At 39.2% G+C, this 14,478-nt stretch overlaps 2 protein-coding genes and 1 long non-coding RNA gene across 3 annotated transcripts in view; 1 reads left to right on the top strand and 2 right to left on the bottom strand.

The window, feature by feature from the left end:
- Positions 1-3,751, top strand: part of LOC145725911 (SID1 transmembrane family member 1-like) — a 35,318-nt gene extending 31,567 nt beyond the window's left edge. Inside the window, 1 exon segment of the mRNA XM_081974830.1 lies at positions 384-3,751. Within this exon segment, the coding sequence (XP_081830956.1) occupies positions 384-560 (177 nt within the window). The 3' untranslated portion in view covers positions 561-3,751.
- Fancl (E3 ubiquitin-protein ligase Fancl) lies at positions 3,746-6,126 on the bottom strand. Its single transcript, XM_081974842.1, is given in 8 exon segments — positions 3,746-3,866; positions 3,924-4,093; positions 4,146-4,259; positions 4,262-4,318; positions 5,174-5,341; positions 5,389-5,493; positions 5,549-5,876; positions 5,937-6,126. Coding segments are annotated over 8 exon segments (1,140 nt in total). The 5' UTR covers positions 6,039-6,126; the 3' UTR covers positions 3,746-3,770.
- Positions 6,127-6,279: 153 nt separating this feature from the next.
- LOC145725930 (uncharacterized) overlaps positions 6,280-14,478 on the bottom strand; it is an 80,299-nt gene continuing 72,100 nt past the window's right edge. The window contains exon 4 of the long non-coding RNA XR_014177435.1: positions 6,280-6,796. This is a non-coding gene — a long non-coding RNA (uncharacterized LOC145725930). The remainder of the gene's footprint in view (positions 6,797-14,478) is intronic.

Raw genomic sequence — 14,478 nt, 5'->3', positions numbered from 1 at the left:
GGGAATGAATCCTTTTTTTGATTTTTCACTCACAACTTGCAATCAACTACACGAAAGAATTAAAAAAAAGACATATTTTTTACTGCATCTGCATACTTTTGGGTATAAAATGAAAACCGCTAACGCCGCCATTAAAAGTGACATTTTAGGCTTCTAGTATAGAGGGCGGTGGTACATCAGCTTCAAACACTCTCCTTTAGTTATTATATCCTCGTTGAGATTATAAGTATACTTACTGTTGAAAATGGTGCTGTTCCTAAATTTGGGAACGCCATCTGTACTGTACAGATGTCACTAGATGTTGCACAACAACTAAGTATACTTACATTATCTTTCGCCAAGATTACCGAAAATCATTTTTACGGCAAATAATTTAAACGCAGAAAACACCGGCAAAGTCCAGGACCTTCAACATGGAATGCAAACTGCTCCGTTTCTACGACTATCACGATATTTGGCATTTTTTGAGCGCCATCGGGATGTTTTTCACGTTTATGGTGTTGCTCACGCTGGACGACGATCTGTCGCACACGCATCACAACCATATTCCAGTTTTTTAATTGTTAAGGTTTACGTCCACTATTTTTCCTATCGTTTACATATTGTTATTGACGTTTATGGTGAAGTTACAGTTTGACAAATTTTCCTGAATCAAAGTCAATTGAATAGTTTTAGTTAAAGCTTAATGCGCCTTCTTTCTACATTAGAATTTAAACACCAGATTTAAGTTAAACTGAATTATTACAACTCTGGAGCACAGGCAATTCGGATTAAGTGGCCTAGTTTTATATTCTTGAAACATGACAGTTAACTGGCTTAATTTTACTTGTCTACTAGATCTAATTTCCATTTCCGTTCTGGCATTAGAATTTGTCAAATTGTATCCCATGTTTGACGAGTGATAGTATAATTTGACATTTTTTTTAAAAGTATTTTTAGATGCTGCTATTAAGTGTTGTCTTCAAATTTACGGAAGTAGCAAAAAGAAGGTAAAAGGTGTTCCTAAATAAGTATCGCAACGGAAAACTGTAAAATCTATTGTAGAGAGCTTTGGTTTGTAATTTGACAGGAAATTCTGACACACTGACTTTGACATAAAATTTAAAAACTTTAATTTTTGACATTGAAAATTATTGAAGACAAAAATGGAAGAGCGCTAAAGGTGTTTATTTTTTTACGAGTTTCCACAGTTTTTCGTTGCAAAAGTTCAGAAAGACCCTGTATAATATAATAAGTCGTTACTTATTGCAAATTTGCCAATTTCAAGCAACCAATTACTAGACAATAGTTTTATTACTAGAAAACGTATTAACGACTACGTTTACATTGTCAAGACTGTAGAACTGTGGCAATTCTACTTAAACTAGTTTTTAAATATTTGGATGTGCATGAATTTGGTTCTTGTGAATTAAAAAGTTGACTGTATGACTACGTCTACACTCTAGTTCAGTAGAAAAGTTAACTTTTCTTAGTTCTAATCGTAGTTTGTGATTGGCAAGCCTAGACATGACACATACCAGCAAAATAGCTTGGAATGTTATCAAAAAGCTCAACGGAGACCCAAGCCGCATTCGTTTTCACGATCCATGGACTTTTGAGCTTTTTTGACGTCACGATGACGTAATTTGGGAAAACCATAATTTGATCGACTGTCAAATTTCGTCATTGTGACGTCAAAAACGCTCTACGGAGCTTGAAAACGAATGAGGCCCCATTTATAAGGCAGAGCTCTGTCAATGTAACCCCAAATCAAGTAGCTGAACAACTACTAAAAAATGACAGTTTTAAATAAGAAGACACGTGACCCTCTTTACAGTGCAAATGGCCACGTGACAATTTTCAATTATTTTAACGTCAAAACGATATCCTAAAGGTCACGTGACTGTTTTAGATGTCAAAGTATTATTTGAAGAGTCGCACACTTATAATGTGCAAATGGTCACGTGACGATTTTCAAAAATAAAATATATTTTTAAAGGTCACGTGACTCTTTTTTAATGTCAAACTGAAATCCTGAAGGTCACGTGACTGTAAATAGCGAAATAATGTTTAAAGGGTCACGTGACCGTTTTTCAGTTTAAACTGAGATTTTTTTAAATTACGTTACTCCTTTTAATGTGCAAATGGTCACGTGACGATTTTCAAAAATAAAATATATTTTTAAAGGTCACGTGATTTTTTTTACAATTCATAAAGTCGCACAACAATTTTCAATAATCAAATATTTTTTTAAAGACCACGCGACTCTTTTTTAGTGTCAAACCGAAATACTGAAGGTCACGTGACCGTTTTTCAGTTTGAACTGAGATTTTTTTAAATTACGTGACTCCTTTTAATGTGCAAATGGTCACGTGACGATTTTCAAAAATAAAATATATTTTTAAAGGTCACGTGACTTTTTTTAACTTCAAAACGGATTCTAAAGGTCACGTGACTGTTTTAAGATTAAAAATGGATTTTATAAGGTCACACGACAGTTTTAAATGTCATTTGAAGGGTCACGTGATAATTTTCAATTATTTTAACGTAAAAACGAAAACCTAAAGGTCACGTGACTGTTTAGATGTTAAAGTATTATTTGAAGAGTCACCTGACTCCTTAGGCGCTTTCTGTCGACCCATGATTTCAGATCCAAACGCGAATTGATCTAAAAGTCACATGGCATCATTATTACAAAATCATGCGGAGGCCACGTGACTCTTGGATCATGCCGCGTTTGGATCCAAAATCACAAACCGAAAGAATATGGCTCATATAGTGTGCGAATGGTCACGTGACGATTTTCAAAAATAAATTATTTTTTTTAGTCACGTGACCGTTTTTCAGTTTGAACTGATATTTTTTAAATTGCGTGACTTCTTTTAATATGCAAAGGGTCACGTGACGATTTTCAATACTTCAATTTATTTTTAAAGGTCACGTGTGGCTCTTATTTAATGCTAAAACGGAACCCTGAAGATCACGTGACTGGTAAATGACAAAATATTATTTGACGGGTCACATGACTATTTTCAAATAATTAAATTTAATAATTTTAAAGATTACGTCATCGTTTTTTAGACTCTTAAATCTCAGGACTCATATTTTAAGGTACAAACGGTCACGTGACTGTTTTAAGATTAAACATGGAATTCGTAATGTATTAAGTATAAAATAACCCCCCTTGATGAATATTAAAAATTAAAACTAATAACAAATAACTAAACTAAATATACAACAAAGTGAAACACAATAATTAAAGAAAATACACACAAAATCTGTTATTTTTTGCCTTAGAAACAAAACAAAAAATGTGATTCGTCAACTAGGCAACGCCGCATTAAAACTGAGTGGTGCCATCTCACGCCGCTTACTTAAATTAATTTTCAGTTCCATTGCCACTGTTTGTCTACACTTACCATTTGCCAGTAGTTTAGTTTTTAATTCTATTCAATAGTTACATGTACGCATTCCCATTAGTATAAACTTCGATTGGCTACGTTTACTTATAGGAAATTAACTGAAAGGCCAATATTGAGTAAAAATAAACTTTGTATTCAATACTGGAATTTCAGGTTTTACTCCAATTATTGGCATTAGGTGAGAGTTAATTCAGGATTATTGAGTTTTTCATATTTGAAGACAACACAAAATAGTAGCAGATTATTTTTTATTTTATTATTTTAGTATTGTTGTGTAGTTTAGAGGAAGTTTTACCTGAACTGACTGTATAAAATAAGAAACATTTGTCAGATTAAAAAAAAGCTTAAAATATTTGAATTTTATTGGTTTCAGTCCAGAATTGAACAACTGATAGTTTTTCCACAGTTGTAGCAATTTCCTGATATGGTATTGAAAACCCTTCTCCCGTTTAAAGTAATAAACCACTGCAAAGACGTTTAAAAATTCCGTAAATAAAAAAAAATCATTAAAACCCAACTTACTTGATAAAGGCACTTGTTGTGGTAAACCAGTGAACAACGAGGATTGGAACAAACAACGTCAGGTAATTTTTCTTCTCTTCGCAAAGAAAAACAAATACAACATTCCCCATCTTCAAACATCGCATTCGATGATTGTTTAACAGTTTCTTTGATTGGAAACTTCTGCAAGCCTAAAAAAACCAGGTTAATCTAGCAGACTTTGAGCCATTTAGCTGCGTTTACCCAACAACTCTAAAAGAGCTTGAAAAGTGTTTTCCTGCGGTTGCCAGTTGGCCAAATTGTCATTCAAATGTGTATTATATGGTTCAGTTGATCGTTCAGGGCCTAGAAATTTATTTCAGGACGTTCGTATATGTTGAACGGATCTACCTTGATGATGGTTGATATGTTTTCGCCTGCAATGATCCAGACAATATCTTAAATTTCAGAAACGTTTAAAAGAGGAAGAAATTAGAAAACAAGCGAAATGGCTGTCTTAAACTTTCCCAGAAGTGTTTTAAATTGTCAGAGGCTTGTAGGACCATTTTGAATGTGTCAGAGACCTCTATTTGAACTACTGAGAAGTCTCTGAAAATTTTCAGAGTCGTAAACTTTCCCAGATCTATCTAAAATTGCCAGAAGCCTCTAGGACCATTTCAGAAGGTCCACAGACATCTAAATGTTATTGAGAACCTTCTAAAATGTGCCAGAAGCCTCTACAAATGTCTTAAACCTTCTTAAACTTGTTTTAAATTGTCAGAAGTTTCTAGAACCATTTTGAATGTGCCAAAGACTTCTAAATGTTACTTAGAACTTTCTGAAAGTACCAGAGACCTCTAAAACTGTCTTAAACTTTCCCAGATCTATTTAAAATTGCCAGAGGCCTCTAGGACCATTTCAAAAGGTCCACAGACATCTAAATGTTATTGAGAACCTTCTAAAATGTGCCAGAATCCTCTACAAGTGTCTTAAACCCTCACTTAAACCTTCATAGACTGGTTTTAAATTGTCAGAAGCCTCTAGAACCATTTTGAATATGCCAAAGACCTCTAAATGCTACTTAAAACTTTCTGAAAGTACCAGAAACCTCTAAAACTGCCTTAAACTTACCCAGATGTGTTTAAAATTGCCCGAGGCCTCCAGGACCATTTCAAAAGGTCCATAGACATCTAAATGCTATTGGGAACCTTTTAAAATGTGCCAGAAGCCTCTACGTCTTAAACCTTCATAGACTTGTTTTAAATTGTCAGAAGCCTCTAGAACCAACTTACCCAACCATATTCTTCTATAAGCATCCCTTTTTTGAGGCACTTCAGGATCTAGAATAGTGGCATTCTGATCCAAAGCCTCCATAAAGTCAAAATAAGGCTGCAAAAACTCCACCTCAGCCAGGAACTGATTGAAAAGCATTGTCAGGTTGTCATTGCTTCTAAAACGATCTGCACAAAACAGTTATAAAACTGCTTTAAAAAGAAAAAGAACCCACCTTTTTCTTTTTGTGGCAAATCATACTCAGCCAGGTAAAACAAACCTTCAGAGTCACTGGAGAAGTTTACGTTAATGGTGACTGAATGCAGTCTTGAGTTACTATCTAAAATTCGTATTTAATGTGGTTTAGCTGCTGAATTGAACGGGTACTAACCTACCTGTCGCAGTGAGGTTAATTTCACTGAAATCCTCTTTTAACTTGCAACTGTTTAGGCTTAAGAAAAACTTTAAAAACTCTGAATACTCGTGCAGCACTCTAATGTAAATTTCGGAATGGTTTACAGGTTGTTTGCAGCAGCTTTCCTGCTGTATAACACGGCTTATGTGGTCTAGAACCTCTGTGACTGTACCAAACTGGCACTTTGCTAGATTGTCCCCAAGGGAATTGAATGTAGGCTCTGGGATGTGGCTTAGTTTTTTCAGATGGTATGTTTGGGTGCCGTCAATGTGAGTTATTTGATGTAGGCTGATCGAGATTGAGGTGTTCTAGTGAATTTTGCTGGTTAAGCACTTTAGGAATAACACTATGTGGAAGCTAAAACTTACATTTACTAGGATTTTTCCTTGTATGGCTATGGTGTCAGGGTCTGCGGTTGAATTTGTTACGATCCGTGGGTACTTTAATAGTAATTCTAGAGAGTTTTCCATTATTTAAACCCTAAATTTCAGAAAAATTAAAATATTTTGTATAACCTAGAAAAAAGCCGGTTCGGGGAATGTCATTTTAGGATTGACGGAACGAACGTCACTCTGAGATGATAAGGGGACCGGAGAGCGTATCCTATCTCTTTCTTTTACACGCACGGAAGAGAGAACGCGCGAGAACTAATGAACTGGGGTTGTAGGACAATGGATTGGTTATACGGGTGTCTTAGTGAAAGGTCAAAAATTTGAAATTATATTGTATTATTTATTTATTAGTATTCTTTTATAAGTTTTATTTCGGTGATAAACAATCCAACGATGACTTTTAAACACCCAATCCCGAGAATCAAACTTGTGAGTGTACAAATGACGTCACAAGCTAGGGTCTCAGGGAATCGGTGGTTAAAACCGGTCCATTCCACCCTCACCGTATTATTAAGTAATAAAAACACAATCCAATCGACGAGCACACGATGAATTGGAATGAGATCAGGAAAGTTAGCAGGCTGCACAGTAACTCTTTAACTTCTTACGTACTATACAACCTACTACCTCAACTGACACTCAACCAGCCACACTATCCAAAGGTTTCGCGGTCCTTGATGATGACTTTTCAATCGAAACGTGGATCCAAAACGAGTTTCCGACAGAAGGTACCCTTAAAAGCGAACCCGTGACCATAAACAAACACAAGTTCGGTTCTACGGGTTCCTTCTAACCGGAAATGCACCAAAGAAGTTGGAGCCAAGATGTGCCTCAATCTGAAACGAAAAGTAACATTAGAGGAAGCAGAACACGTGCCACTCTGGTTGATACAAACACTGCTGTCACGTGACAATTGCCAAGTTTTATTATATTTGCTTCATATAAGAAGGGTGGAGACTTTCTGAAGATGACTTTAAACTGTATCTTAAATTAAATAGTCACAATACTTCTTGAAGAAGCTATCTTCAGTTCTATTTTATGTTACTTCTTTGAAGATAGTCTTATACTCTAATAGGATATTAAGAACAAACTTGAATGCCACAAAACTTGTGTGTTTATGGTTTTGGGATGATTCTGCTCTCCCAAATAGCTTTCTTCGCAAAATTGAAGGCCTCATAGTAGGTAATCATTGATTAGAATTGAAAATTGATAAACGAGCGTTTTCTCCCCCAGGTCGGATTTACGGGTCCCGCAACCTGCAATTTGCAAATCAGGTAGTGAACGACGACGGAGCGAAGCACCTGGGGGCCCCCCCTCGTTCCTTCATCTTCTGCGAGGGGCCCTCTCTGTTTCTCGAAATTGCGTAACCCGGTCTGGGGGCCACGACTCGCCAGACGGGCTCTCGCAAAAAGCGTGGGTTAAAGACCGCGATACGTTAAAGCTATAAAGTGTGGCGACGTTGTCGATTTTACTTTATTGTTCCATGATCACAGGTATACAGCGTGTCCTTAGCTAAAATATTGTGTATTTGCAAGAGGATCTCCAACACGGTAATAGATTCGAAATTGAGGTTCAAATCAGGACATTTCTGAGATAAATCGTATTAACTAAACAAAAAATCCATTTGATTAGACTGGATTTTTGTTAATTAAACGAAAAAATTAACGAAAAAACGTTTTTCAGTTATTTCAAATAATAAACAAAAAGAAAAAAGAAGAGAAACAAATGACTTGCAACCTAACCTAACCTAACACTCAGGTTTATTTAGATTGCCAAGCGTTATTTCGAGTTGCTGCAAGCTGTTTTCAAAATACTAGGTATTATGCTGACCGTTTGGCAACGTCGTACCGACACATCATCAAACAGCTGATTTCACAGTGTTGTAAAGTGTACAGTTCCTCCACCAAATAATCGTAAATGTTCTGAAGAAAATTGTACAATTAGCGCAAACTTTCTTTTTTTGTAAAACTTAAATGCTGACTGTCAGAGGCCTCTGGCACGTTAAAAACAATTCATAGTAAGCTTAAGAAGGTTTCAGAGGCCTCTGGCAATACAAAATGGCTGCTAGAGGCTTCTGGCACGATAAAAACGATTCATAGTAAGCTTAAGAAGGTTTCAGAGGCCTCTGGCAATACAAAATGGCTGCTAGAGGCTTCTGGCACGATAAAAACGATTCATAGTAAGCTTAAGAAGGTTTCAGAGGCCTCTGGCAATACAAAATGGCTGCTAGAGGCTTCTGGCACGTTAAAAACAATTCATAGTAAGCTTAAGAAGGTTTCAGAGGCCTCTGGCAATACAAAATGGCTGCCAGAGGCTTCTGGCACGATAAAAACGATTCATAGTAAGCTTAAGAAGGTTTCAGAGGCCTCTGGCAATACAAAATGGCTGCTAGAGGCTTCTGGCACGTTAAAAACAATTCATAGTAAGCTTAAGAAGGTTTCAGAGGCCTCTGGCAATACAAAATGGCTGCCAGAGGCTTCTGGCACGATAAAAACGATTCATAGTAAGCTTAAGAAGGTTTCAGAGGCCTCTGGCAATACAAAATGGCTGCTAGAGGCTTCTGGCACGTTAAAAACAATTCATAGTAAGCTTAAGAAGGTTTCAGAGGCCTCTGGCAATACAAAATGGCTGCCAGAGGCCTCTGGCACGTTAAAAACAATTCATAGTAAGCTTAAGAAGGTTTCAGAGGCCTCTGGCAATACAAAATGGTTGCCAGAGGCCTCTGGCACGTTAAAAACAGTTTTAGTAAGCTTAAGAAGGTTTCAGAGGCCTCTGGCAATTCAAAATGGCTGCCAGAGGCCTCTGGCACGTTAAAAACAATTCATAGTAAGTTTAAGAAGGTTCCAGAGGCCTCTGGCAATTCAAAATGGCTGCCAGAGGCCTCTGGCACGTTAAAAACAATTCATAGTAAGTTTAAGAAGGTTCCAGAGGCCTCTGGCAATTCAAAATGGCTGTCAGAGGCCTCTCGCACGTTAAAAACAATTCATAGTAAGCTTAAGAAGGTTCCAGAGGCCTCTGGCAATTCAAAATGGCTGCCAGAGGCCTCTGGCACGTTAAAAACAATTCATAGTAAGTTTAAGAAGGTTCCAGAGGCCTCTGGCAATTCAAAATGGCTGTCAGAGGCCTCTCGCACGTTAAAAACGATTCATAGTAAGCTTAAGAAGGTTTCAGAGGCCTCTGGCAATACAAAATGGCTGCTAGAGGCTTCTGGCACGATAAAAACGATTCATAGTAAGCTTAAGAAGGTTTCAGAGGCCTCTGGCAATACAAAATGGCTGCTAGAGGCTTCTGGCACGTTAAAAACAATTCATAGTAAGCTTAAGAAGGTTTCAGAGGCCTCTGGCAATACAAAATGGCTGCCAGAGGCCTCTGGCACGTTAAAAACAATTCATAGTAAGCTTAAGAAGGTTTCAGAGGCCTCTGGCAATACAAAATGGTTGCCAGAGGCCTCTGGCACGTTAAAAACAGTTTTAGTAAGCTTAAGAAGGTTTCAGAGGCCTCTGGCAATTCAAAATGGCTGCCAGAGGCCTCTGGCACGTTAAAAACAATTCATAGTAAGTTTAAGAAGGTTCCAGAGGCCTCTGGCAATTCAAAATGGCTGCCAGAGGCCTCTGGCACGTTAAAAACAATTCATAGTAAGTTTAAGAAGGTTCCAGAGGCCTCTGGCAATTCAAAATGGCTGTCAGAGGCCTCTCGCACGTTAAAAACAATTCATAGTAAGCTTAAGAAGGTTTCAGAGGCCTCGGGCAATACAAAATGGCTGCCAGAGGCCTCTGGCACGTTAAAAACAGTTTTAGTAAGCTTAAGAAGGTTTAGAGGCCTCTGGCAATTCAAAATGGCTGTCAGAGGCCTCTCGCACGTTAAAAACAATTCATAGTAAGTTTAAGAAGGTTCCAGAGGCCTCTGGCAATTCAAAATGGCTGTCAGAGGCCTCTCGCACGTTAAAAACAATTCATAGTAAGCTTAAGAAGGTTTCAGAGGCCTCGGGCAATACAAAATGGCTGCCAGAGGCCTCTGGCACGTTAAAAACAGTTTTAGTAAGCTTAAGAAGGTTTAGAGGCCTCTGGCAATTCAAAATGGCTGTCAGAGGCCTCTCGCACGTTAAAAACAATTCATAGTAAGTTTAAGAAGGTTCCAGAGGCCTCTGGCAATTCAAAATGGCTGTCAGAGGCCTCTCGCACGTTAAAAACAATTCATAGTAAGCTTAAGAAGGTTTCAGAGGCCTCTGGCAATACAAAATGGCTGTCAGAGGCCTCTCGCACGTTAAAAACAATTCATAGTAAGTTTAAGAAGGTTCCAGAGGCCTCTGGCAATTCAAAATGGCTGTCAGAGGCCTCTCGCACGTTAAAAACGATTCATAGTAAGCTTAAGAAGGTTTCAGAGGCCTCTGGCAATACAAAATGGCTGCCAGAGGCCTCTGGCACGTTAAAAACAATTCATAGTAAGCTTAAGAAGGTTTCAGAGGCCTCTGGCAATACAAAATGGCTGCTAGAGGCTTCTGGCACGTTAAAAACAATTCATAGTAAGCTTAAGAAGGTTTCAGAGGCCTCTGGCAATACAAAATGGCTGCTAGAGGCTTCTGGCACGTTAAAAACAATTCATAGTAAGCTTAAGAAGGTTTCAGAGGCCTCTGGCAATACAAAATGGCTGCCAGAGGCCTCTGGCACGTTAAAAACAATTCATAGTAAGCTTAAGAAGGTTTCAGAGACCTCTGGCAATACAAAATGGCTGCCAGAGGCCTCTGGCACGTTAAAAACAGTTTTAGTAAGCTTAAGAAGGTTTAGAGGCCTCTGGCAATTCAAAATGGCTGCCAGAGGCCTCTGGCACGTTAAAAACAATTCATAGTAAGTTTAAGAAGGTTCCAGAGGCCTCTGGCAATTCAAAATGGCTGCCAGAGGCCTCTGGCACGTTAAAAACAATTCATAGTAAGCTTAAGAAGGTTTCAGAGGCCTCTGGCAATACAAAATGGCTGCTAGAGGCTTCTGGCACGTTAAAAACAATTCATAGTAAGCTTAAGAAGGTTTCAGAGGCCTCTGGCAATACAAAATGGCTGCCAGAGGCCTCTGGCACGTTAAAAACAATTCATAGTAAGCTTAAGAAGGTTTCAGAGACCTCTGGCAATACAAAATGGCTGCCAGAGGCCTCTGGCACGTTAAAAACAGTTTTAGTAAGCTTAAGAAGGTTTAGAGGCCTCTGGCAATTCAAAATGGCTGCCAGAGGCCTCTGGCACGTTAAAAACAATTCATAGTAAGTTTAAGAAGGTTCCAGAGGCCTCTGGCAATTCAAAATGGCTGCCAGAGGCCTCTGGCACGTTAAAAACAATTCATAGTAAGCTTAAGAAAGTTTCAGAGACCTCTGGCAATACAAAATGGCTGCTAGAGGCTTCTGGCACGTTAAAAACGATTCATGATAAGCTTAAGAAGGTTTCAGAGGCCTCTGGCAATTCAAAATGGCTGTCAGAGGCCTCTCGCACGTTAAAAACAATTCATAGTAAGCTTAAGAAAGTTTCAGAGACCTCTGGCAATACAAAATGGCTGCCAGAGGCCTCTGGCACGTTAAAAACAATTCATAGTAAGTTTAAGAAGGTTCCAGAGGCCTCTGGCAATTCAAAATGGCTGTCAGAGGCCTCTCGCACGTTAAAAACAATTCATAGTAAGTTTAAGAAGGTTCCAGAGGCCTCTGGCAATTCAAAATGGCTGCCAGAGGCCTCTGGCACGTTAAAAACAATTCATAGTAAGCTTAAGAAAGTTTCAGAGACCTCTGGCAATACAAAATGGCTGCTAGAGGCTTCTGGCACGTTAAAAACGATTCATGATAAGCTTAAGAAGGTTTCAGAGGCCTCTGGCAATTCAAAATGGCTGTCAGAGGCCTCTCGCACGTTAAAAACAATTCATAGTAAGCTTAAGAAAGTTTCAGAGACCTCTGGCAATACAAAATGGCTGCTAGAGGCCTCTGGCACGTTAAAAACAATTCATAGTAAGCTTAAGAAAGTTTCAGAGACCTCTGGCAATACAAAATGGCTGCCAGAGGCCTCTGGCACGTTAAAAACAATTCATAGTAAGTTTAAGAAGGTTCCAGAGGCCTCTGGCAATTCAAAATGGCTGTCAGAGGCCTCTCGCACGTTAAAAACAATTCATAGTAAGCTTAAGAAGGTTTCAGAGGCCTCTGGCAATTCAAAATGGCTGTCAGAGGCCTCTGGCACGTTAAAAACAATTCATAGTAAGCTTAAGAAGGTTTCAGAGGCCTCGGGCAATACAAAATGGCTGCCAGAGGCCTCTGGCACGTTAAAAACAGTTTTAGTAAGCTTAAGAAGGTTTAGAGGCCTCTGGCAATTCAAAATGGCTGCCAGAGGCCTCTGGCACGTTAAAAACAATTCATAGTAAGCTTAAGAAGGTTTCAGAGGCCTCGGGCAATACAAAATGGCTGCCAGAGGCCTCTGGCACGTTAAAAACAGTTTTAGTAAGCTTAAGAAGGTTTAGAGGCCTCTGGCAATTCAAAATGGCTGCCAGAGGCCTCTGGCACGTTAAAAACAATTCATAGTAAGTTTAAGAAGGTTCCAGAGGCCTCTGGCAATTCAAAATGGCTGTCAGAGGCCTCTCGCACGTTAAAAACAATTCATAGTAAGTTTAAGAAGGTTCCAGAGGCCTCTGGCAATTCAAAATGGCTGCCAGAGGCCTCTGGCACGTTAAAAACAATTCATAGTAAGCTTAAGAAAGTTTCAGAGACCTCTGGCAATACAAAATGGCTGCTAGAGGCTTCTGGCACGTTAAAAACGATTCATGATAAGCTTAAGAAGGTTTCAGAGGCCTCTGGCAATTCAAAATGGCTGTCAGAGGCCTCTCGCACGTTAAAAACAATTCATAGTAAGCTTAAGAAAGTTTCAGAGACCTCTGGCAATACAAAATGGCTGCTAGAGGCCTCTGGCACGTTAAAAACAATTCATAGTAAGCTTAAGAAAGTTTCAGAGACCTCTGGCAATACAAAATGGCTGCCAGAGGCCTCTGGCACGTTAAAAACAATTCATAGTAAGTTTAAGAAGGTTCCAGAGGCCTCTGGCAATTCAAAATGGCTGTCAGAGGCCTCTCGCACGTTAAAAACAATTCATAGTAAGCTTAAGAAGGTTTCAGAGGCCTCTGGCAATTCAAAATGGCTGTCAGAGGCCTCTGGCACGTTAAAAACAATTCATAGTAAGCTTAAGAAGGTTTCAGAGGCCTCGGGCAATACAAAATGGCTGCCAGAGGCCTCTGGCACGTTAAAAACAGTTTTAGTAAGCTTAAGAAGGTTTAGAGGCCTCTGGCAATTCAAAATGGCTGCCAGAGGCCTCTGGCACGTTAAAAACAATTCATAGTAAGCTTAAGAAGGTTTCAGAGGCCTCGGGCAATACAAAATGGCTGCCAGAGGCCTCTGGCACGTTAAAAACAGTTTTAGTAAGCTTAAGAAGGTTTAGAGGCCTCTGGCAATTCAAAATGGCTGCCAGAGGCCTCTGGCACGTTAAAAACAATTCATAGTAAGCTTAAGAAGGTTTCAGAGGCCTCTGGCAATACAAAATGGCTGCTAGAGGCTTCTGGCACGTTAAAAACAATTCATAGTAAGCTTAAGAAGGTTTCAGAGGCCTCTGGCAATACAAAATGGCTGCCAGAGGCCTCTGGCACGTTAAAAACAATTCATAGTAAGCTTAAGAAGGTTTCAGAGACCTCTGGCAATACAAAATGGCTGCCAGAGGCCTCTGGCACGTTAAAAACAGTTTTAGTAAGCTTAAGAAGGTTTAGAGGCCTCTGGCAATTCAAAATGGCTGCCAGAGGCCTCTGGCACGTTAAAAACAATTCATAGTAAGTTTAAGAAGGTTCCAGAGGCCTCTGGCAATTCAAAATGGCTGCCAGAGGCCTCTGGCACGTTAAAAACAATTCATAGTAAGCTTAAGAAAGTTTCAGAGACCTCTGGCAATACAAAATGGCTGCTAGAGGCTTCTGGCACGTTAAAAACGATTCATGATAAGCTTAAGAAGGTTTCAGAGGCCTCTGGCAATTCAAAATGGCTGTCAGAGGCCTCTCGCACGTTAAAAACAATTCATAGTAAGCTTAAGAAAGTTTCAGAGACCTCTGGCAATACAAAATGGCTGCTAGAGGCCTCTGGCACGTTAAAAACAATTCATAGTAAGCTTAAGAAAGTTTCAGAGACCTCTGGCAATACAAAATGGCTGCCAGAGGCCTCTGGCACGTTAAAAACAATTCATAGTAAGTTTAAGAAGGTTCCAGAGGCCTCTGGCAATTCAAAATGGCTGTCAGAGGCCTCTCGCACGTTAAAAACAATTCATAGTAAGTTTAAGAAGGTTCCAGAGGCCTCTGGCAATTCAAAATGGCTGCTAGAGGCCTCTGGCACGTTAAAAACAATTCATAGTAAGCTTAAGAAAGTTTCAGAGACCTCTGGCAATACAAAATGGCTGCCAGAGGCCTCTGGCACGTTAAAAACAATTCATAGTAAGTTTAAGAAGGTTCCAGAGGCCTCTGGCAATTCAAAA

This window comes from Ips typographus, linkage group LG3 (assembly GCF_016097725.1).
Source record: "Ips typographus isolate SLU linkage group LG3, UJ_Ityp_2.0, whole genome shotgun sequence".
Taxonomy (NCBI): domain Eukaryota; kingdom Metazoa; phylum Arthropoda; class Insecta; order Coleoptera; family Curculionidae; genus Ips; species Ips typographus.
The sequence above is the reverse complement of the archived record's forward strand: the minus strand, read 5'-3'. Positions and strand labels throughout refer to the sequence as shown.